General features: G+C 44.1%; 1 protein-coding gene across 1 annotated transcript in view; it reads right to left on the bottom strand.

The window, feature by feature from the left end:
- Positions 1 to 2,877: 2,877 nt before the first annotated feature.
- LOC106571204 (serine/threonine-protein phosphatase 2A 56 kDa regulatory subunit alpha isoform) overlaps positions 2,878 to 25,079 on the bottom strand; it is an 88,029-nt gene continuing 65,827 nt past the window's right edge. The window contains exons 5-13 of the mRNA XM_014143986.2: positions 9,274 to 9,404; positions 7,700 to 7,759; positions 6,946 to 7,054; positions 6,177 to 6,230; positions 5,802 to 5,852; positions 5,533 to 5,652; positions 5,082 to 5,209; positions 4,604 to 4,705; positions 2,878 to 3,653 (exon numbers count right to left, since the gene is read on the bottom strand). Of these exons, the coding sequence (XP_013999461.1) occupies positions 3,398 to 3,653; positions 4,604 to 4,705; positions 5,082 to 5,209; positions 5,533 to 5,652; positions 5,802 to 5,852; positions 6,177 to 6,230; positions 6,946 to 7,054; positions 7,700 to 7,759; positions 9,274 to 9,404 (1,011 nt within the window). The 3' untranslated portion in view covers positions 2,878 to 3,397. The remainder of the gene's footprint in view (positions 3,654 to 4,603; positions 4,706 to 5,081; positions 5,210 to 5,532; positions 5,653 to 5,801; positions 5,853 to 6,176; positions 6,231 to 6,945; positions 7,055 to 7,699; positions 7,760 to 9,273; positions 9,405 to 25,079) is intronic.

Here is a 25,079-nt window from a genome sequence, read left to right as displayed (position 1 = left end):
ATCCTTGCTTCAGGTCCTGAGCTACAGGCAGTTAGATTTAGGTGCGTCATTTTAGCTGAAAATTGAAAAAAAGGGTTAAATCCTTAAGAGCTTAGTTCAAGTGTTGCCTCCCATCAGAACCCAAAATATAAGCTTATTCAACTCCAATGTTTGTAAATAAAGCACAGTATAGCCTCAAAACATCCATAAAACTATAATTTTGATGGTCAGTCCTTGCATCCATAGCTCTGTCTATGAATTTGAGAGTGGTAACATTTCTTCAGCCGCAACCTGCTCCTTAATTACTTGTTACTTTTATTGCTTATATATATATTTTTATTCTTTTTTTATTTTTTACTGCATTGTTGGCTAGGGGCTCGTACGTAAGCATTTCACTGTAAGGTCTACACCTGTATTTGGCACATGTGACTAATAAAATTTGATTTGATATTGATTTGAATCCTCTGCTTTTTACCAAAAAAAAGTGACGGGAGAGTGCTTTGTTATTGTTTCAACTCTGGATTGCCCCTTTAAATCTTCACTCTAAAACAAACAAAAAATTATGAATTGTTATAGATTACATCCCAACCACTGAGGATACTGTTGCCATCAAGACATCCCAGTTTTCAATTTGTAAGGCATATACAGTATACATTTAATGAAATGCCACTTTACACTTTTCTATTTTTTTTTTCATAATAATCTTAAATGTAAATGTTGTACCAACAGATTGCACAATTATAGCAAAAATAATGCCCTCAAGCTTCCAGTAAAGAGATACACAACTTCCTCTCAGATTATGTCTGAGCTAAGAGGCTAAGATCTCTTGATTGGTGTTAAACTAAGGTTGCTATAGTATTTTAATAAGAGGGTATACTACATTTAAAAACAAATATTTGCTTGCTGGCCTCAACTTTTCCTAAATAAGACTTGAATGCCCCAATACATAAGTAGCTCTGGATAAGAGCGTCTGCTAAATGACGTAAATGTAATGTAAATGTACATTTCAAAATGTTTTCATTTTAAATGGGGTGGTTATGTAGAAGATCAGTGGGGAAAAATCCAAAGTTAATAGATTTTTAAGCTGAACTTTATGGCAATAAAATGTTAAACCTGTGCTGGGTTTGAATACTTTGAAAAATAATAAAGGGTAAGATTCTATCAGATCCGCACATAGAGAATGATAGAGGCCTCTATTGGACAAAAGGCTATGTTAGCATGGGCAGCGCCATTGAGGGCTTCCACCATTTTAATGTAGTCAACTGGGTGAGACTTCCAACTTCATTGGCTGATCCCTCCTGGTGACCCTTTTGGTGTCATTTCCAACCGGGTCATCAGGATGGATCAGCCATTCATCAAGAAAATGGAGTACTTCAAAATGGCTATAGCCTAAATGGTGCTGCCCATGCTGTCACAGAGGCTATAATGCAGTGGTTCCAAATTACGGTCCTCGAGTACCCCCAACAGCACTCCTTTTTGTTATAGCCCCAGACAAACGTGCCTGATTTAACTCATTGAGGGCCTGATGATTAGTTGACTAGTTTAATCAGGTGTGCTGTTCCAGGACTACAGTAAAAAAGTGTATTGTTGGGGGTACTTGAGGCCCGGAGTTGGGAACCACTGCTATAATGAAACAGATAAAGACAATTCCTTTATCTAGCTCTATTCACTGCCATTGGATGCAACGAAACCACCCGACTTTATCTGACAAATCCCATTCAGCCGTGTTACAAGTTCCACTTGAATGTATACTTGTCTATTGTCCACGCCTCAATTAGACTGAAGCAATAAATCCCCCATCCAAATTAACATGAAAACATGCATTAGCCTACACTTTCTATCGCCACTTTGAACTTCTAACGCTGTAGGGATAATATGGAAATGCTATCTGGAATCCTTGGGATGTCCCTACCGCATTGAAGTTGAAATGTACAATGGTTAGGGTATGGATGTCCCAAGGATCCCGGACTGGATAGCACGAACCAATAAGGAAGGGCAGCCACTCACCTATCGGTCAGCTCATACCGGTTATACCTCCAAAACATCTGCTATGTGGATGTCTGCCAATGAGGGTCAACGCTTGATCTGATTGAATCAAGGCCTATATTTAACTTTTGATAGATAGGTTTTCAAATAAGCATACTACATTTCCCACAGAAGATTAACATTAAATTCTGGCGCCATCTGGTGACAACGTGTCGCTTCTACTCAATACGAAAGAAAGAGCCATAGTCCTGTGGTTTTAGAGTAGAAACATATGGTAGACTTTATTTTTTATTTAAAACCTAGATAAGGTCAGTTATTACAAAACAGGTTCCCCACACAGTTGCATGTCACAGAGATTGGAATGGTACACTCTGACAGAAAAGGCATCAGAAAAGACTGGACCTACAATAGAGAACAGACACGTTAAAGCAAACACCCCTGACCCCCATACGCACACACTTCATCCAGCCACGTTTAAATCTGCAGAAACCACACTATCGGCTATCTGCCACCATCTGGCTTCAAAAATCCACATCTCTGCCTTTAACAATACTCTGGAAAAAAATATATGGCTCATTTCATTACCTTTTTCTACATCGGCATTATCTATTAATCAATTTTCTATTCAGACTGGAAAAATATGTTGTACTTACTTAAATCTGTGCCCATTTCATCGTTCGTTTCTCTAAACTAAACTCATTTCAAATACTTACTGTAAATAGGTTGTATGGCTGCAGGTCTTGAATGTGCTATAATAACGGCTATAACATTAAGCTTCATGTATTCAGATACATATATCAAACACCCGAAACACAAGACCTCATGATAGTGACATTCACTCAGGTCTCCTATGTAGAGACTAACACAGTCCTTTCTCCATAGCCCCCCACCCACCCACCCACCCACCCACCCTCCAAAGCTCGCCCCCGACCCCCTCTTCCTTACAGTTTGCACCCCTCTGTTGGCAGCAGTGATGAAAGCACATACAAAATAGACAAATCTTAAAATAGCCATTTAGCTTCTCGAAGTGCAGCACAATCAGAAAGGTTATTTTCAAGTCATTTTCTCCCCCTCCTATATTTTCATACATTGAATATCACCCCCCCCAAAAAAAAACATTTCTCAGTTAAGAAACTAAATGTGAAAGGATAAATTCTTTGATCAGACAAAAAAAGCTTACCAATATACTGTGGTCACACTGTAACATCCCAAAATAGTCTTAAGTTGAAATATACGTTTTCTGCCAATGGAGAATTTCTGGCATTTGAAGTAGTTTTACTGTATATAGATTTAACATACTGATGAGGTTTATCTCTCTTTTTTTTTGTGTGGCTATTTTCTCAAGCTCCTCCTCCCCGTCACCCCCAAGCCCCTCCCTGACAGTTCTCAGACGGCCTGGAAACCGTTACAGAGTACAAAATGGAGTCCTGTGTCATTTGGCACTTTTGACGCCCTTGACATTCTCTGCGGTATCCATGGCGACGACAGGGTCTTCATGGTCCGTTGCGATGACAGCGGTGCCCTTCTCCTGGTTTCCTTGGTGATTGTTGTTGTTGCTGTTGTTGTTGTTCTGGGCAGCGTTCTGGAGCCCGTGGCTGTTGTTCTGCACCAGAGCCGCTGCGTCACTCAGCTTCAGCTCATCCAGCTTCTTCCACAGCTCCTCCCTCTCCTGCTCCTTCTTCTTCTCCCTGGAGAGACACAAGCACGTTACGGGCGCACGGACACCACACACGCACGGACACACGTCACGCACAGACACACGTCACGCACAGACACACGTCACGCACAGACACACGTCACGCACAGACACACGTCACGCACAGACACACGTCACGCACAGACACACGTCACGCACAGACACACGTCACGCACAGACACACGTCACGCACAGACACACGTCACGCACAGACACACGTCACGCACAGACACACGTCACGCACAGACACACGTCACGCACAGACACACGTCACGCACAGACACACGTCACGCACAGACACACGTCACGCACAGACACACGTCACGCACAGACACACGTCACGCACAGACACACGTCACGCACAGACACACGTCACGCACAGACACACGTCACGCACAGACACGCGTCACGCACAGACACACGTCACGCACAGACACACGTCACGCACAGACACACGTCACGCACAGACACACGTCACGCACAGACACACGTCACGCACAGACACACGTCACGCACAGACACACGTCACGCACAGACACACGTCACGCACAGACACACGTCACGCACAGACACACGTCACGCACAGACACACGTCACGCACAGACACACGTCACGCACAGACACACGTCACGCACAGACACACGTCACGCACAGACACACGTCACGCACAGACACACGTCACGCACAGACACACGTCACGCACAGACACACGTCACGCACAGACACACGTCACGCACAGACACACACAAGACGCTGTAAGACCTGACTGTCCTTGAAAAAGGGTAGCTAACAGAGGTTAGGTAATCCAGTGTGTTGTGCCATGCAGCTTTGTTTCCCCGCTTCAGAAATTATACCTGACTAGTTATTGTAATAGTTTGTGAACACTGTTTGTTTGGACCGAAGAACAAGAATGAATATAAGAGCTGGAGGGAGCTCACTCACCGCTGTCTGTCTGATTTGTAGGAGGCTGTCAGCTCATCAAATAGTGTGCTGTTCATCTCCATCAGGGTCTTCAGCACGTTGTAGACCAGAGCTACAATCGTCCTGGAAACACACAGGGGACAATGGCATCTGACTTAAATACATCCACAGGATATTTACCGGCTCTCAGTCAATCCTACAGTAGCAATGCTGAGATTAAATAACTGGAAAAACATTACTTTGGTATTTCAGTGACAGGATGTTGGAGGAAACATGACCATTTTGTCATACGTACATAGTTAGTTAGGGATAACATAAGACCCCAACTTCTACGCCAACTATAGGTAAGAGAGTTCAGTACTAAGCATGGCGTTGCTTGTTAATGCTTTACCCTGAGGGGCAAAGAATTTGTTCTTAACTGACTAGCCTAGTTAAATAAAGGTTAAATAAAAAAATTCAACAAAAAAAGGAGTTGAGAACCGGAGAGTGGCATACGTACGGGTTCCAGTGTTCTTTGGAGATTCTGTACAGGCTACCAAACATGATAGGCAGAATCTTGTCGATGTTCTCCTCAATCAGGCTCAGGATGTACTCGTTGTTCCAGAAGTAGAGGGCTCTCTCCGCTACCTGTAGGGATCAACAGGAAATGAGACGGGCTGGCAGTAAATGACAGCAACATGTTACGTATAGGGCAGACATTTTCACAGTTCCACTGCCAGATTGAAAACCCATTTAGAGCAGTGCTGGAAAGAAAATGAACGGGAAAAAAGTACATGTAGCAGTAAATGGAGGAGGAGCAGAAATAGCCTTAATGTACTGTATGAGGAACCACCTGAAACAAACAAGAAAATGTCCCAGATCAGGATTCGCTGGAGATGCACTTTTATTGATGCCATTCGCTCCACTAGGAGCTAAAAGTAAGTTGAAGGTCAAGGAAGTCAAGACTGTACCTGGAAGTGGGGGTTGGCCACACATCTGGAGATCTGCTTGAACAGGGGCTCTTGGATCTTCTTGAACTGGGTGGGCTCAATGACATCCAGGATCTCCTCCATTTCCCCCAGGTACATCACCTAGGTCAGGTGGGAAACAACAGACACGTGAGGAAGTCATATGTTCAAGAGAAGCAGGTAAACTGTTCAGAACCACACTTATGGTATACAAGGTACAGCATCTGTTAGAGTGTTCGGTGTCATCTACCAGTGATGACAGACAGACGTACCTCCTTCTGGCTACAGGTTTTGGGCCAAAACTTCAACAGCCCCCGAATCACCTGAGGATTGAACAGATGACACTAAGTTCCAAGGAAATATCTTTAGTTTTTTTTGTCTTTGTCTTTAGTCAACAAACCTACAGCCCTGTACATAGGTCGATAGTGCTGCAGCATTTTACATGCCATTTAGCTAGGTACCTTATGAACTACTCATGATTTTGGACTCAAACTTGTTTGAGAAAGCTAACATTGTTTGTCCCCTACATGAAAGCTGCACACAGATAGATTCCTAGCACACAACAACATTCCTACAGCTCCAAGGGAGAGCAGAACCTAGTGTCCCGACGGTAGAACAACGTGACGAATGTTAGTTGGTTAGAGTACCGGCTCTGTGAGGGTGGGGTCCTTCTCCAGGAACTGGACGACACAGTAGGCCAGCTAAAAGGAAACAGAACAGGTAGTGATATTATTTACTTACTGTTAACAGAAACGTTCACATGTGGTATGTTCTGTACACAATACTATCAGAGCTTTCAAGTTCATTCTACGGCCACTAGATATCACTGTTATCCAAGGCTTTTTTCAGAGCGCAGTTCACTTCAGCTCATGAGCGTTATGCTTAACTAGGCATCTAGGTCATCTACTGTTCACAAAGCCTGACCTGACAGAACAAAATGGGTAGCTAGGCCAATTACCATATCATAATATTGTATGAACTTATACCTAGAATTCCTTTTAAAACCCACATTATGCCAGGTACATTTCTCAGATTTAGATAGCTGCTAAAAAGAGAAGAGTTGTTGTCTCGTGAGAGTGAGTAGTTCAAAATCAACCCCTTTTAAAATGGGTTATTTATTCATCTCGTATTAGGAATTTGGTAATCTCTCGTAGACAGACCACGTAAACATAAATGGTACCGTAGATCTGTCGTGATGCAACGGGCTGCGTGAGATAACGAACAGCATAAGTTCCGGTGCTTTGGACAAATCATGATTTAGCATATTATGAATATTGGAAGTGGAGGGGACATTCAGCACGTAGTTTTCAAAGAGAGGGTGGAGATGTTCATTCCAGTTCCAATCCTAGTTCTACCTCTTCTCTTAACACGTATGGATTCATAACTTAATTGAGCATCAGTTACGCATTTGGTTACCTGTGCGTGGAACAGGGCCAGTCCTTTGGCGGTATGCATGGGGATGAGCACCTTCATCAGGAACTGCTTGTGTTCCGCCTTCAATGGCAGTGCAAAGCCATTGATGATGCTGCAGATAGACAAAAACAACACTTCAATCAATCATTGCCTTAAAAAGCAAGCATTAGCAAACACACATGCATGACACACACACACACACTATGGATGATGCAGCCAACAGACCCCCCCCATATCCAGAATAGCTGAGGACACAGAGAGCAGGGTGGGCGGTCTGAGAAGCAGAGATGACTATTCATAGCTAGAGCCAGAGAGACATTTCACTGCTGGAACAAAAGAACACTTTCTACAAATAAAACTAAACAGGAAGAGCCACTAGCGTCTTTTAGCTCAAAAAGTGGAAAAGGCAGAGGTCAGACTGGGTTTCCCAGAATTCTGTGGGGATGGGGAGCTAACAGCAGAAAAGCCTGTAGCAACACTAAAAGGACCTACTGATGTAGTGGTGAGTATATTAGCTCAAATGGAGATATTCTGGCATACGAGTGTAAATGGTTGCATGTCCTAGTTCCAGCTGTGCCACTGCTGCTAGAGTCAAAGGTGCTTGAAAACATTGATTTATGTTGATGCAAGTTGATGCATGCTTGAACTCCCACCACACCACCTCCCCAGCGTCCCACCACACCACCTCTGGACTCACCTCCCCAGTGTCTCACCACACCACCTCCCCAGTGTCCCACCACACCACCTCTGGACTCACCTCCCCAGTATCTCCAGGAGTTCAGCCACTCCGTTGAAGTGATCAGTCTCGTAGATGAACCTACCAGAACACAAACACACCATCACAATCAAACTACAAATGACTACTCACTGAGTAGCGGAGCATATGGCTCTGATAGGACACAACGGAGCAGAGAGAAGGATAGAGACAGTGCATGAGGATGGCCCACTCTGCTAAAATCGATGTTCAGAGTCGAATCATAGCATGTGTAAAACCTGTGACACCAGTTCTCAGCCACTGACACCAGTTGTGCTGTGGGTCTGACGTAGGCTTGATCATGTCCCATCTATCTACCAGTTGTCCCCAGCTGCTGCTGCCTGAAAGAACCTGGTTGGGAAAGCCTGCCAGGGAAACGATCACAGCAGGACAGTTTCCCCTTCTCAGCCAGGGTATAGACAGAAAGCTGGACAGTTTCCCCTTCTCAGCCAGGGTATAGACAGAAAGCTGGACAGTTCCCTTCTCAGCCAGGGTATAGACAGAAAGCTGGACAGTTCCCTTCTCAGCCAGGGCATAGACAGAAAGTTGGACAGTTCCCTTCTCAGCCAGGGTATAGACAGAAAGCTGGACAGTTCCCTTCTCAGCCAGGGTATAGACAGAAAGCTGGACAGTTCCCTTCTCAGCCAGGGCATAGACAGAAAGTTGGACAGTTCCCTTCTCAGCCAGGGCATAGACAGAAAGCTGGACAGTTCCCTTCTCATCCAGGGCATAGACAGAAAGTTGGACAGTTCCCTTCTCAGCCAGGGCATAGACAGAAAGCTGGACAGTTCCCTTCTCAGCCAGGGCATAGACAGAAAGCTGGACAGTTCCCTTCTCATCCAGGGCATAGACAGAAAGCTGGACAGTTCCCTTCTCAGCCAGGGCATAGACAGAAAGTTGGACAGTTCCCCTTCTCAGCCAGGGTATAGACAGAAAGCTGGACAGTTCTCTTCTCAGCCAGGGCATAGACAGAAAGCTGGACAGTTCCCTTCTCAGCCAGGGCATAGACAGAAAGCTGGACAGTTCCCTTCTCAGCCAGGGCATAGACAGAAAGCTGGACAGTTCCCTTCTCAGCCAGGGCATAGACAGAAAGCTGGACAGTTCCCTTCTCAGCCAGGGCATAGACAGAAAGCTGGACAGTTCCCTTCTCAGCCAGGGCATAGACAGAAAGTTGGACAGTTCCCCTTCTCAGCCAGGGTATAGACAGAAAGCAGGACAGTTCCCTTCTCAGCCAGGGTATAGACAGAAAGCTGGACAGTTCCCTTCTCAGCCAGGGCATAGACAGAAAGCTGGACAGTTCCCTTCTCAGCCAGGGCATAGACAGAAAGAAGAGGGGAAGTCAACTGACAGGAGTGGGCTCCCAGGCACACAGGGGAGGTTGCGGTATTCATGATCTCGTCCAACGAGAAACGCTACTTTTCTATTCCAGTTGAAAAGTTTTGCTACGGTAAGCCCTAATGAATACGACCATGGACTTTGAACTCAGTTTTATGGATTCCTGTTCTGTGTGTCTTCGAAGGAGGCCCCACTGTTTGCTCCTGTGAACAAGAGAGAGGGGCGCTTCACTATTCACTCACCGCAAGAAGATGTTGTTGATCTGCTTCCTGATGAAAGCCCGCAACCCGAGGAACTTCCCGTAGATCCGATGCAGGACCGTCTTCAGGAAGTCCCTCTCCCGGGGGTCCTCGCTGTCAAACAGTTCCAGGAGCTGCCAAGGTCAAAGAAGAGGGGGGGAAGAGGAAGAGAGAGAGAGCGAGCGAGAGAGCAAAAAGTTATTTCCTAGCTTCCCAGTGTCATTTCAAAGCGTTTCAAACCTAGAATTAAACGTTTTGTTTCTGACTGGGCTGTGTTTCTCTCTATGGTAACAGTGGTGTTTCAACTCGATTCTAATTTACAGGCGTGGTGCAAAGGCACCTAAAGCAAAGCCATACCCAGGCCCTCTTACCAAAATTGTCAATAGATGAGTTACCTGACAACGTTACGAAAGGAAGGCGGATCCTTTTAAATATGCTATTGGACTATAAAGAGATTTTGCTCATTTATCTATATATGTTCCAAATAATGATGATCCACGCTTCTTTAGAAATACATATAATAATTTATCGAGCTTAGAGGCAATACATGACTCAATTATTATGGTGGGAGATTATAATAAGGTTTCAATTACCTCAATGGACCGTAAAGTAAATCACACTACAAACTATCACCCTCACGCGCTTAAGGAAATTATGAATATTATGGATATTGGAACTAGTGGACATTACATATGGAGGCTTAACCTGTTGGGGTTAGGGGGCAGTATTTGCACGGCCGGATAAAAAACGTACCCGATTTAATCTGGTTACTACTCCTGCCCAGTAACTAGAATATGCATATAATTATTGGCTTTGGATAGAAAACACCCTAAAGTGGTCAAATGGTCAGACAGGCCACTTCCTGTAAAGGAATCTCTCAGGTTTTGACCTGCCATATGAGTTCTGTTATACTCATAGAGACACCATTCAAACAGTTTTAGAAACTTTGGAGTGTTTTCTATCCAAAGCCAATAATTATATGCATATTCTAGTTACTGGGCAGGAGTAGTAACCAGATTAAATCGGGTACGTTGTTTATCCAGCCGTGAAAATACTGCCCCCTAGCCATAACAGGTTAACTTAAGGGGGCTGAATAAATTTGCACGGCCAATTTCTCAGTTTTTTATTTGTTAAAAAAGTTTGAAATATCCAATAAATTTCGTTCCACTTCATAATTGTGTCCCACTTGTTGATTCTTCACAAAAAATTACAGTTTTATATCTTTATGTTTGAAGCCTGAAATGTGGCAAAAGGTCGAAAAGTTCAAGGGGGCCGAATACTTTCGCAAGGCACTGTAGCTTGCACTTGCTAGCTATTTTGTCCCATTTAGCTAGCTTGCTGTTACTAGCCAATTTGTCCTGGGATATAAACATTGAGTTGTTATTTTACCTGAAATGCACAAGGTCCTCTACTCCGACAATTAAGCAACACAAAAAACGGTCAACCGAATCAATCCTAGTCATCTCTCCTCCTTCCAGGCCTTTTCTTCTCTTGACTTTATATTGCGATTGGCAACTTTCATAAATTAGGTGCATTACCGCCAATGACCTCGTTCGTCTTTCAGTCACACACATGGGTATAACCAATGAGGTGATGGCACGTGGGTACCTGCTTCTATAAACCAATGAGGAGATGGGAGAGGCAGGACATGCAGCGCGATCTGCGTCAGAAATAGAACTGACGCTCATTGGTGCGCGCGAGCAGTGTGGGTGCAACAATTGAATAACATAGATTTCTAAATGTATTTTGCAACGCACGCAACGCGAGTGGTGTAGTCAGCCTGTTAGGCATGCTGCAAGGAGGCATGAGGACTGCAGATGTGGCCAGGGCAATAAATTGCAATGTCCGTACTGTGAGACACCTAAGACAGCGCTACAGGGAGACAGGACGGACAGCTGATCGTCCTCCACGTGTAACAGACCACGTGTAACAACACCTGCACAGGATCGGTACATCCGAACATCACACCTGCGGGACAGGTACAGGATGGCAACAACAACTGCCCGAGTTACACCAGGAACGCACAATCCCTCCATCAGTGCTCAGACTGTCCGTAATAGGCTGAGAGAGGCTGGACTGAGGGCTTGTAGGCCTGTTGTAAGGCAGGTCCTCACCAGACATCACCGGCAACAACGTCGCCTATGGGGACAAACCCACCGTCGCTGGACCAGACAGGACTGGCAAAAAGTGCTCTTCACTGACGAGTCGCGGTTTTGTCTCACCAGGGGTGATGGTTTGATTCGCGTTTATCATCAAAGGAATGAGTGTTACACCGAGGCCTGTACTCTGGAGCGGGATAGAATCGGAAGTGGAGGGTCCGTCATGGTCTGGGGCAATGTGTCACAGCATCATCGGACTGAGCTTGTTGTCATTGCAGGAAATCGCAACACTGTGCGTTACAGGGAAGACATCCTCCTCCCTCATGTGGTACGCTTCCTGCAGGCTCATCCTGACATGACCCTCCAGCATGACAATGCCACAAGTCATACTGCTCGTTCTGTGCGTGATTTCCTGCAAGACGGAATGTCAGTGTTCTGCCATGGCCAGCGAAGAGCCCAAATCTCAATCCCATTCAGCACGTCTGGGACCTGTTGGATCGGAGGGTGAGGGCTAGGGCCATTCCCCCCAGAAATGTCCGGGAACTTGCAGGTGCCTTGGTGGAAGTGTGGGGTAACATCTCACAGAAAGAACTGGCAAATCTGGTGCAGTCCATGAGGAGGAGATGCACTGCAGTACTTAATGTCCTTGTTTTCCATGAAAACACACATGAAATGAGTCGCAAAATGAATAGGAAATATAGTTAAGATGTTGACAAGGTTATAAATAATGATTTTTAATTGAAATAATAATTGTGCCCTTCAAACTTTGCTTTCGTCAAAGAATTCTCCATTTGCAGCAATTACAGCCTTGCAGACCTTTGGCATTCCAGTTGTCAATTTGTTGAGGTAATCTGAAGAGACTTCACCCCATGCTTCTTGAAGCACCTCTCACAAGTTGGATTGGCTTGATGGGCACTTCTTACGTACCATACGGTCAAGCTGCTCCGACAACAGCTCAATAGGGTTGAGATCCGGTGACTGTGCTGGCCACTTCATTATAGAGAGAATACCAGCTGACTGCTTCTTCCCTAAATAGTTCTTGAATAGTTTGGAGCTGTGATTTGGGTCATTGACCTGTTTTAGGAAGAAATTGTCTCCAATTAAGCGCCGTCCACAGGGTATGGCATGGCGTTGCAAAATGGAGTGAGACTTCCTTCTTCAAGATCCCTTTTACTCTGTACAAACCACTTTACCACCACCAAAGCACCCCCAGACCATCACATTGCCTCTACCATGCTTGACAGATGGCGTCAAGCACTTGTCCAGCATCTTTTCATTTTTTCTGCGTCTCACGAATGTTCTTCTTTGTGATCCGAACATCCCAAAATTCATCTGTCCATAACACTTTTTTCCAATCTTCCTCTGTCCAGTGTCTGTGTTCTTTTGCCCATCTTAATCTTTTCTGTTGCAAAGATATGGCTTTTTCTTTGCAACTCTGCCTAGAAGGCCAGCATCCCGGAGTCGCCTCTTCACTGTTGACGTTGAAACTGGTGTTTTGCGGGTACTATTTAATGAAGCTGCCAGTTGAGGACTTGTGAGGCGTCTGTTTCTCAAACTAGACAATCTAAAGTACTTGTCCTCTTGCTCAGTTGTGCACCAGGGTCTCCCACTCCTCTTTCTCTATTCTGGCTAGAGCCAGGTTGCGCTGTTCTGTGAAGAGAGTAGTACACAGCATTGTACGAGATCCACAAATGCTGATGCCCCAGATACTCAACTAGTCTAAAGAAGGCCAGTTTTATTGCTTCTTTAAAATCAGTACAACTGTTTCAGCTGTGCTAACATAATTGCTAAAGGGATTTCTAATGATCAATTTGCCTTTTAAAATTATGAACTTGGATTAGCTAACAACGTGCCATTGGAACACAGGAGTGATGGTTGCTGATAACGGGCCTCTGTACATTTTACATTTACATTTTAGTCATTTAGCAGACGCTCTTATCCAGAGCGACTTACAGTAGTGAATGCATACATTTCATTTCATGCATTTTTTTTGTACTGGCCCCCCGTGGGAATCGAACCCACACCATGCTGGCGTTGCACACACACCATGCTGGCGTTGCACACACACCATGCTGGCGTTGCACACACACCATGCTTGCGTTGCACACACCATGCTCTACCAACTGAGCCACAGGGAAGGCCACTGTACGCCTATGTACTGTAGATATTCCACAAAAAAAAGCTGCCGTTTCCAGCTACAATAGTCATGTTATAACATTAACAATGTCTACACTGTATTTCTGATCAATTTGATATTTTAATGGCCAAAAAAATTGCTTTTCTTTCAAAAACAAGGACATTTCTAAGTGACCCCAAACTTTTGAATGGTATTGTATACATTTTTTTATATAATACAAAATCGGGGCAAGGGCAATGGAAATGGTTTTGGCGGTTGATCTGCTTATGTTCTGTGGGTGGCACTGTGTGCTCTTTTCGAAGGATGGGTCCTGGTCTCTCGGGGGCCATGGGATCGTGGGTGGTCTACCGGTCACTGGGAAGACAACCCAACTCGGGATGAGGAGGGGTTTTAGCACGTGGAATAGTTGGGACCAATTGGAGGTTTACTTAGTAGCAATGCAATTATCATGGTACAGCTATATAGACACTCAATCATCATGGTACATTTACAAACATATATTATGATAAATGGAATTGAAACTTGTGTCTCATTATGGTAATTGGTGAAGTAAGTATAGTCAGTTATAATTGTAATGGCTTAACAGATAAGAAAATACTATCAGTATTTACTTGGCTAAAAGAGAAGGAATATAATATCTATTGGCTTGCAGGAAACTTATTCAACAATTTTAGATGAAGTTTTGTGGAAAAAGGAGGGGGGGGCGAAATATATTTCTCTCATGGGCAAAGAAACTCAAAAGGGGTGACGATATTACTGAACAGTAATTTTGATTCAATTGTGCAAATTGTCCAAAAGGTAGATGATTTTAAATATGTTATTGGAACATAAACAGATATGGCTTCTTAACCTATACGGTCCAAATAATGATGATCCACGCTTCTTTGAAAAATATATATAACAATTTATCAAGCCTACAAGCAACACAAGACTCCATTATTATGGTGGGAGATTATAATACGGTTTTAAATACCTCTATGGAGCCATAAAGGACATCACACTACCACCCTCAGGCACTTAAGGAAATCATGAATGTCATGGATATATTGGAATTAGTGGATATATGGAGGCTTAAATACCCTGACCTAGTGAGATATACATGGCGGAAGCTTAATCAAGCTAGTCGTCTTGATTACTTTCTTATGTCATTCTCTATGGCGCCAAAAGTAAAAAAATAAAAAATAAAAATGTTGATAGGGGACAGAATGTGGTCGGATAGAGAATGACATAATATATATATATATATATATATATATATATATATATATATATATATATATATATATATATATATCAGAATTTCCACGTGGATGAGGATATTGGAAATTTAAAATCAGCCTACTGGATGACTTATTTTTAACTAGAACAGAATAATTTATAACTGACTTTTTCAGACATAACATAGGTACAGCAGATCCCCTTATTGTATGGGACACTTAAAATGTGCCTTTAGAGGCCATGCAATTCAGTACTCATCTATAAAACAAACACAATTTAGGTCAAAAGAGTCCATATTAACAAAGGAAATGGAAGGACTAACACTACAGATAGATAGCACTAAAAACTGTACCATTGAGGCACAGAAAAACAAAAATAAATTGAGGGATTTATTCAAGAAAGATCCAGTGGAATATATTATAAAAATAAAGTGAACTGGATGGAATATGGGGAAAAATGCACCAATCATTTTTTAATCTACAACATAGAAAGCTACCAAAAATAATTTACTGAAACTTGTTACAAATGATGGAGTCACCCATGATTCACCAAACTATATTTTGAAAGAGGAAGTAAAGTAATTTAAGCATATGTTTTCGTTTCAGTCTCCTCCAACTCCACAAACCGAAGCTAATTGTATGGATTTTTTCCCTATTAATAATGTAAAATTAACATCTGTATAGAATGACTCATGTGAAGGCCAAATCACAGAGGAACTTATTGATGCAATTAAAGCCTTTAAGTCCGTGAAAACTCCAGGGCTGGAATGCATACCAGTGGAAGTATATCAAACTGTTTTTGATATACTCAGGACCATTATTAGCATGTTTTAACCACTCCTATATATATGGTAGATTATCGGACACTCAACAAGGTCTGATTTCATTATTACTGAAACAGGATCCAAGTGGTATATATAAAGATCCAGTACATAAAAAAAAATTGGAGGCTTCTTACACGTCTGTGTTGTGATGCAAAAATGATAGCTAAATGCTTAGCGCATAGAATTAAAACGTTTTTTGTCAGATATTATTCGTCCTAAATCAGACAGTTTTTAAAAAAATGGATGATACATTGGAGATAATATAAGACAAGTACTGGAAACTATAGAACACTATGAAATATCTGGGAAACCAGGCCTGGTATTCATAGCTGACTTTGAAAAGGCTTTTGATAAAGTAGGACTGGAGTTCATATATAAATGCCTGGAATATTTCCATTTTGGAGTATCTCCAAAGTTATGTATAGTAACCCTAGGTATAAAATAGTAAATAATGGCTACATCTCAGAACGTTTTAAACTGTCAAGAGGAGTAAAACAAGGTTGTCCACTATCGGCATATCTATTTATGATTGCACACGAAATGTTAGCTGTTAAAATCAGATCCAACAATAATATCAAGGGGCTAGAAATCCAGGGATTAAAAACAAAGGTGTCATTGTACGCTGACGATTCATGTTTTCTTTTAAATCCATAACCTCCAACCTTTCTGGACTAAAACCAAATTATGATAATTATACTATATTACGTATTGGATCTCTAAAAAAATACAACTTTTACATTACCGTGTAGTTTACCAATAAAATGGTCCGATGGTGAAATGGACATACTCGGTATTCATATCCTGAAATTATCTCACAATACATTTAATTAGAAAGATTTTGCTACCATGGAAAGGACAATACCTGTCTATTTGTGGAAAAATCACCCTGATAAATGTGTCATATCCCAGTTTACCTATTTACTTACAGTATGGTCCTGCCTACACCTAACGACTTGTTTCTTAAAATGACATCAGCAAATAAATATTCCACTTTATTTGGAACGGCAAGCCAGACAAAACTCAACGGGCCTATTTGTAGAATTAATATGAATTCGGAGGGCAGAAATGATTAAATATTAAAGTATTGAATCTCTCACTAAAGGCTTCACTCATACAAAAACTATACTTAAATCCGAACTGGTTCTGTAGCAGATTATTAAGAATGACTCACCCTGTGTTCAAAAATGGCTTTCCCCCCCTTAATTCGGATTACAACCTCTCACTTTCGGTTATTTTAAAATGAAATAATCTCCAAAATATAACTATTTTTAAAACAAGCAATAGAAAGCTGGTTGCAATTTCAGTTTAAACCATCAGAAAAGACTAAACAAATATTTGAACAAATATTAGAACAAATATTATGGTTAAACTCAAATATACTAATTGATTAAAAAAACTATTTTTGGACTTTTACTACAGTATAATCTTTGAAAATTATATTATGAATAGGAGTGGTGGAGGTATGTCACACATGCAGTTAAAAACAAATATATGAAAATGTCTGCTCTATTCAAAATTACAACCAACTGATTACAGAATTACCGCAAAAATGGAGTAGGCAAGTAGAAAGGGGAGAAGGTAAGGAACTTACTGTCGGTCCTGCAGTAAAAGACCAACATTTACTAAAATTCTGATAAATAAAAAAGTATACCAGTTTCATTTAAGGACCAAAAAATTGACAGCCGCATCAATTGGTTGCAAAATAGTTGGGAGATTTTCAATGTACCGATTCCATGGCACATGGTTTATGAACTGATACACAAAATAATGCTGGATTCAAAACTTGTGTAAAAAAAATGCTGACATGCTCAAAAAAAATTATGGGAACACTTAAACAACACATTGTAACTCCAAGTCAATCACACTTCTGTGAAATCAAACTGTCCACTTAGGAAGCAACACTGATTGACAATACATTTCACATGCTGTTGTGCAAATGGAATAGACAACAGGTGGAAATTATAGGCAATTAGCAAGACACCCCCAATAAAGGAGTGGTTCTGCAGGTGGTGACCACAGACCACTTCTCAGTTCCTATGCTTCCTGGCTGATGTTTTGGTCACTTTTGAATGCTGGCGGTGCTTTCACTCTAGTGGTAGCATGAGACGGAGTCTACAACCCACATAAGTGGCTCAGGTAGTGCAGCTCATCCAGGATGGCACATCAATGCGAGCTGTGAAAAGAAGGTTTGCTGTGTCTGTCAGCGTAGTGTCCAGAGCATGGAGGCGCTACCAGGAGACAGGCCAGTACATCAGGAGACGTGGAGGAGGCCGTAGGAGGGCAACAACCCAGCAGCAGGACCGCTACCTCCGCCTTTGTGCAAGGAGGAGCAGGAGAAGCACTGCCAGAGCCCTGCAAAATGACCTCCAGCAGGCCACAAATGTGCATGTGTCTGCTCAAACGGTCAGAAACAGACTCCATGAGGGTGGTATGAGGGCCCGACGTCCACAGGTGGGGGTTGTGCTTACAGCCCAACACCATGCAGGACGTTTGGCATTTGCCAGAGAACACCAAGATTGGCAAATTCGCCACTGGCGCCCTGTGCTCTTCACAGATGAAAGCAGGTTCACACTGAGCAAATGTGAGAGACGTGACAGAGTCTGGAGACGCCGTGGAGAACGTTCTGCTGCCTGCAACATCCTCCAGCATGACTGGTTTGGCGGTGGGTCAGTCATGGTGTGGGGTGACATTTCTTGGGGGCTGCACAGCCCTCCATGTGCTCGCCAGAGGTAGCCTGACTGCCATTAGGTACCGAGATGAGATCCTCAGACCCCTGGGTTCCTCCTAATGCAAGACAATGCTAGACCTCATGTGGCTGGAGTGTGTCAGCAGTTCCTGCAAGAGGAAGGCATTGATGCTATGGACTGGCCCGCCCGTTCCCCAGACCTGAATCCAATTGAGCACATCTGGGACATCATGTCTCGCTCCATCCACCAACGCCACATTGCACCACAGACTGTCCAGGAGTTGGCGGATGCTTTAGTCCAGGTCTGGGAGGAGATCCCCCACGGGACCATCCGCCACCTCATCAGGAGCATGCCCAGGCGTTGTAGGGAGGCCATACAGGCACGTGGAGGCCACACACACTACTGAGCCTCATTTTGACTTGTTTTAAGGACATTACATCAAAGTTGGATCAGCCTGTAGTGTGGTTTTCCACTTTAATTTTGAGTGTGACTCCATATCCTCCCAGAGTGCTAAGAACCTTGGCGTGATCCTGGACAACACCCTGTCGTTCTCCACTAACATCAAGGCGGTGACCCGATCCTGTAGGTTCATGCTCTACAACATTCGCAGAGTACGACCCTGCCTCACACAGGAAGCGGCGCAGGTCCTAATCCAGGCACTTGTCATCTCCCGTCTGGATTACTGCAACTCGCTGTTGGCTGGGCTCCCTGCCTGTGCCATTAAACCCCTACAACTCATCCAGAACGCCGCAGCCCGTCTGGTGTTCAACCTTCCCAAGTTCTCTCACGTCACCCCGCTCCTCCGCTCTCTCCACTGGCTTCCAGTTGAAGCTCGCATCTGCTACAAGACCATGGTGATTGCCTACGGAGCTGTGAAGGGAACGGCACCTCCATACCTTCAGGCTGTGATCAGGCCCTACACCCAAACAAGGGCACTGCGTTCATCCACCACTGGCCTGCTGGCCCCCCTACCTCTGAGGAAGCACAGTTCCCGCTCAGCCCAGTCAAAACTGTTCGCTGCTCTGGCACCCCAATGGTGGAACAAGCTCCCTCACGACGCCAGGACAGCGGAGTCAATCACCACCTTCCGGAGACACCTGAAACCCCACCTCTTTAAGGAATACCTAGGATAGGATAAAGTAATCCTTCTAACCCCCCTCCCCCCTTAAAAGATTTAGATGCACTATTGTAAAGTGGTTGTTCCACTGGATATCATAAGGTGAATGCACCATTTTGTAAGTCGCTCTGGATAAGAGCGTCTGCTAAATGACTTAAATGTAATGTAATGTAAATATCCAGACCTCCATGGGTTGATAAATTGGATTTCCATTGATTATTTTTGTGTGATTTTGTTGTCAGCACATTCAACTATGTAAAGAAAAAAGTATTTAATGAGATTATTTCATTCATTCAGATCTAGGATGTGTTATTTTAGTGTAACCCTGTAGGCTCTGGTGCTGTATATACACGGATCAAAAATATAAAACGCAACATGTAAAGTGCTGGTCCCATATTTCCAGAGCTGAAATAAAAAATTTAAAAAATAACAGAAATTTTCCAATCGCACAAAAAGCTTCTCTCAAATTTTGAGCACAAATTTGTTTACGTCCCTGTTAGTGAGCATTTCTCCTTTGCGAAGACAATCCATCCTCCTGACAGGTGCGGCATATCAAGAAGCATGATCATTACACAGGTGCACCTTGTGCTCGGGACAATAAAAGGCCATTCTAAAATGTGCAGTTTTGTCACACAACAATGCCACAGATGTCTCAAGTTGAGGGAGTGTGCAATTGGCATGCTGACTGCAGAATGTCCACAAGAGCGGTTGCCAGAGAATTTAATGTCAATTTCTCTACCATAAGCCGTTGTTTTAGAAAATTTGGCAGTACATCCAACCGGCCTCAACCGCAGACCACGTGTATGGCGTCGTGTGGGCGTGAAAATTGCTGTTTAAAGGAAATGAGCGGTTTAGGATCAGTCCTTTGTACTGTAATGTTAGCTACTGTTTAAAGGAGAGGAGTGATTTTGGTATCAGTGATCAGTACTGTAACGTTACTGTTTAAAAGAGAGGAGCGGTGTAGGAACACGCCACTGAGCCCAGAGGAATAGCCTAGCTAGTGCGGATGTCGGCCAGTTCCTAAAATGTGGGTTTCGTCATTTTATGAAGTTGCCAGGACCACAATGACAGGGTTGTCATTCCAGCAGAGCAGTGCCCCTGTTCCAGTCCCGCCCTCCTCCCTCAGTCTGGCACCAAGGCAGCAGCCTCCTCCGTTACAGTCCAGCCCTCCTCCTCCAGCCTGGCACCAAGGCAGCAGCCTCCTCCATTACAGTCCAGCCCTCCTCCCCCAGCCTGGCACCAAGGCAGCAGCCTCCTCCGTTACAGTCCAGCCCTCCTCCCCCAGCCTGGCACCAAGGCAGCAGCCTCCTCCGTTACAGTCCAGCCCTCCTCCCCCAGCCTGGCACCAAGGCAGCAGCCTCCTCCGTTACAGTCCAGCCCTCCTCCCCCAGCCTGGCACCAAGGCAGCAGCCTCCTCCGTTACAGTCCAGCCCTCCTCCCCCAGCCTGGCACCAAGGCAGCAGCCTCCTCCGTTACAGTCCAGCCCTCCTCCCCCAGCCTGGCACCAAGGCAGCAGCCTCCTCCGTTACAGTCCAGCCCTCCTCCCCAGCCTGGCACCAAGGCAGCAGCCTCCTCCGTTACAGTCTAGCCCTCCTCCCCCAGCCTGGCACCAAGGCAGCAGCCTCCTCCGTTACAGTCCAGCCCTCCTCCCCAGCCTGGCACCAAGGCAGCAGCCTCCTCCGTTACAGTCCAGCCCTCCTCCAGCCTGGCACCAAGGCAGCAGCCTCCTCCGTTACAGTCTAGCCCTCCTCCTCCAGCCTGGCACCAAGGCAGCAGCCTCCTCCGTTACAGTCCAGCCCTCCTCCCCCAGCCTGGCACCAAGGCAGCAGCCTCCTCCGTTACAGTCCAGCCCTCCTCCAGCCTGGCACCAAGGCAGCAGCCTCCTCCGTTACAGTCCCGCCCTCCTCCCCCAGCCTGGCACCAAGGCAGCAGACTCCTCCGTTACAGTCCAGCCCTCCTCCTCCAGCCTGGCACCAAGGCAGCAGCCTCCTCCATTACAGTCCAGCCCTCCTCCCCCAGCCTGGCACCAAGGCAGCAGACTCCTCTGTTGCAGACACACAGATGATACTAGGCTGCTTCCCAATACTCTTAATAACCTATTGTATGACCTTTTGTATGACCTTATGTCATCACTCCAAATGCGGGAAGCTAATTTACAGCTAACTGCTGTTTTCAGCTTTATTCTTGCAATGCTACTTAGCCTGCATCCATCAAGTCCGCTCAAATCAGCGAGGACAAGGAAATAGGCCATAGATAAGGATGTTGTTTGGTAGTGTTGGGACGTGGCCCGGACAAGACTATGATTCAGCCATGCAGGGGGCCCGGGGCCAGGGTCAATATTCAATCACCATCAGTGATCATCAAGACCCGACCAGTGGGATTTCACCCAGAGGCTAATGCATTTTGTCCTGAACTTGACCTCTGCTGTGTCTGTTATGTTACAGTAGCACTGGGGTCTGGGAGCTGAGCGAATTGTTCTGTTCTGCAAGGTCATCCAAGAGCCTATGTCGTCTCAGAGACAAAGCTCCCAGAGGGACACAGTACTGTACGTTTGTCATCAGTCAGTCAGTCGATACGTTTCACTGTATGAATGATGAAAATATCCTGAAAGTTGAGGGCTGTTACACTATTGGTGCTAACAAGCTAAGCCAACACAGTCTAAATACTTTTCCCCCCCACTGTAGGTGGTTAGTCAGCCACCAATTGTGCAAGTTCTCCCACTTAAAAAGATGAGAGAGGCCTGTTATTTTCATCATAGGTACACGTCAGCTATGACAGACAAAATTAGAAAAAAGAATCCAGAAAATCACATTGTAGGATTTTTAATGAATTTATTTGAAAATTATGGTGTAAAATAAGTATTTGGTCACCTACAAACAAGCAAGATTTCTGGCTCTCACAGACCTGTAACTTCTTCTTTAAGAGGCTCCTCTGTCCTCCACTCGTTACCTGTATTAATGGCATCTGTTTGAACTTGTTATCAGTATAAAAAGACACCTGTCCACAACCTCAAACAGTCACACTCCAAACTCCACTATGGCAAAGACCAAAGAGCTGTCAAAGGACACCAGAAACAAAATTGTAGACCTGCACCAGGCTGGGAAGACTGAATCTGCAATAGGTAAGCAGCTTGGTTTGAAGAAATCAACTGTGGGAGCAATTATTAGGAAATGGAAGACATACAAGACCACTGATAATCTCCCTCGATCTGGGGCTCCACGCAAGATCTCACCCCGTGGGGTCAAAATTATCACAAGAACGGTGAGCAAAAATCCCAGAACCACACGGGGGGACCTAGTGAATGACCTGCAGAGAGCTGGGACCAAAGTAACAAAGCCTACCATCAGTAACACACAACGCCGCAAGGGACTCAAATCCTGCAGTGCCAGACGTGTCCCCCTGCTTAAGCCAGTACATGTCCAGGCCCGTCTGAAGTTTGCTAGAGAGCATTTGGATGATCCAGAAGAGGATTGGGAGAATGTCATATGGTCAGATGAAACCAAAATGTAACCTCTTGACGTTACCCTATGATAGGGGGCGCCACAGCGCATTTTGGAAAAAATTCGTGCCCATTTTCAACGGCCTACTAATCAGACTCAGAAGCTAGGATATGCATATAATTAATACCTGTGGATAGAAAACCCCTAAAGTTTCTAAAACTGTTTGAATGGTGTCTGAGTATAACAGAACTCATATGGCAGTCAAAACCCCGAGACCGATTGAACCAGGAAGTGGAATTCTCAATTGTGGACTCAACTTCACGTCGTTGCCTATTATTCACACCGTGAGATATTGTTCATTGAGCACTTCCTATTGCTTCCACAAGATGTCGCCAGTCTTTACAAAGTGTTTTGAGCCTTCTACTGTCGAAACTCAGTGAATGAGACGCGTTGGAAATTGGTCACAGGGGGAGGGCCATCACCATTATGACGCCGGCGGCCCCGTCTACCCCCACCTTTGGAAACGTTTTGAAACACAATGAAATCATCCCCCTCGAATCTTATTGGCTCTCTTGTTGAAACAGGCCCTGAAGATTTATGTTATACAACGTTTGCCATGTTTGAACGAACATAAATGGGAAAAAAAATATATATTTCGAAACGGCTGTGGCGCGCACGGCAGAGTAGTTGGATACACCGTTCGGACGCGCTAACAACAGCAAGCTAATGGAACATAAAGGATTGACTTTTTCGACCGAAAATACATCTGTTGTGGACCTGGGATTCCTGGAAGTGCTTTCTGATGAAGACAACTAAAGGTAAGGGATTATTGACAATATTATACAACATTAGATGTGATATGCGATTGTTCCAAGATGGCGCCGAGCTGTATTTACTAGCTCATTTTCTGAGTATCGCATCCCCTTTTATCGCTAAGTGTGATTACCCAGTAAAGTTATTTTTAAATCTGGTATGACAGGTGCTTTCAAGAGATATTCATCTATAAATCTTAGAATGACAATATTACATTTTAAACATGTTTTCGAATAGTAATTCAGTAAATTGTAGCTCTGTTTCCCCGGATTGCATTTGACGGGAAAATAGTTAGTCAACGTCAGACGCCCGATGTAAAATGCTGTTTTCATATATAAATATGAACTTTATTGAACAAAAGAATGCATGCATTGTGTAACATGATGTCCTAGGTGTGTCATCTGATGAAGTTTGTAAAAGGTTAGTGCTGCATTTAGCTGTTTTTTGGTTATTTGTGATGCATGTGGTTGGTCGGAAAATGGCTATTTTGCTGCTTTTACGATGGACTCCTCAAACATAATCTAATGATTTGCTTTTCCTGTAAAACCTTTTTGAAATCGGACGACGTGGGTCGATTCAGGAGAGGTGTATCTATAAAACGATATGAGACAGTCCTATATTTGAAAAAAAAAAATATTACATTTCGTTATGCTAATGTCGCTAGGAGTTTTCCCTGGATTTTGATCCCGCTGACGGGACGAGACGCTGAAGAGGATAACTTTTTGGTAAAAATTCAACTCGTCGTGTTTGGAGGACAAATAACGGCGAGTTGCATCCAAAGAACACCATACCTACTGTGAAGCATGGGGGTGGAAACATCATGCTTTGTGGCTGTTTTTCTGCAAAGGGACCAGGACGACTGATCCGTGTAAAGGAAAGAATGAATGGGGCCATGTATTGTGAGATTTTGAGTGAAAACCTCCTTCCATCAGCAAGGGCATTGAAGATGAAACATGGCTGGGTCTTTCAGCATGACAATGATCCCAAACACACCGCCCGGGCAACAAAGGAGTGGCTTCGTAAGAAGCATTTCAAGGTCCTGGAGTGGCCTAGCCAGTCTCCAGATCTCAACCCCATAGAAAATCTTTGGAGGGAGTTGAAAGTCAGTGTTGCACAGCGACAGCCCCAAAACATCACTGCTCTAGAGGAGATCTGCACGGTGGAATGGGCCAAAATACCAGCAACAGTGTGTGAAAACCTTGTGAAGACTTACAGAAAACATTTGACCTGTGTCATTGCCAACAAAGGGTATATAACAAAGTATTGAGATAGACTTTTGTTATTGGCCAAATACTTATTTTCCACCATAATTTGCAAATAAATTCATTAAAAATCCTACAATGTGATTTTCAGGATTTTTTTTCTCATTTTGTCTGTCATCATTGAAGTGTACCTATGATGAAAATTACAGGCCTCTCTCATCTTTTTAAGTGGGAGAACTTGTACAATTGGTGGCTGACTAAATACTTGTTTTC

The sequence above is a fragment of the Salmo salar genome, chromosome ssa15 (genome assembly GCF_905237065.1).
Source record: "Salmo salar chromosome ssa15, Ssal_v3.1, whole genome shotgun sequence".
NCBI lineage: Eukaryota > Metazoa > Chordata > Actinopteri > Salmoniformes > Salmonidae > Salmo > Salmo salar.
This window is presented reverse-complemented; position numbering and strand designations above follow the sequence as displayed.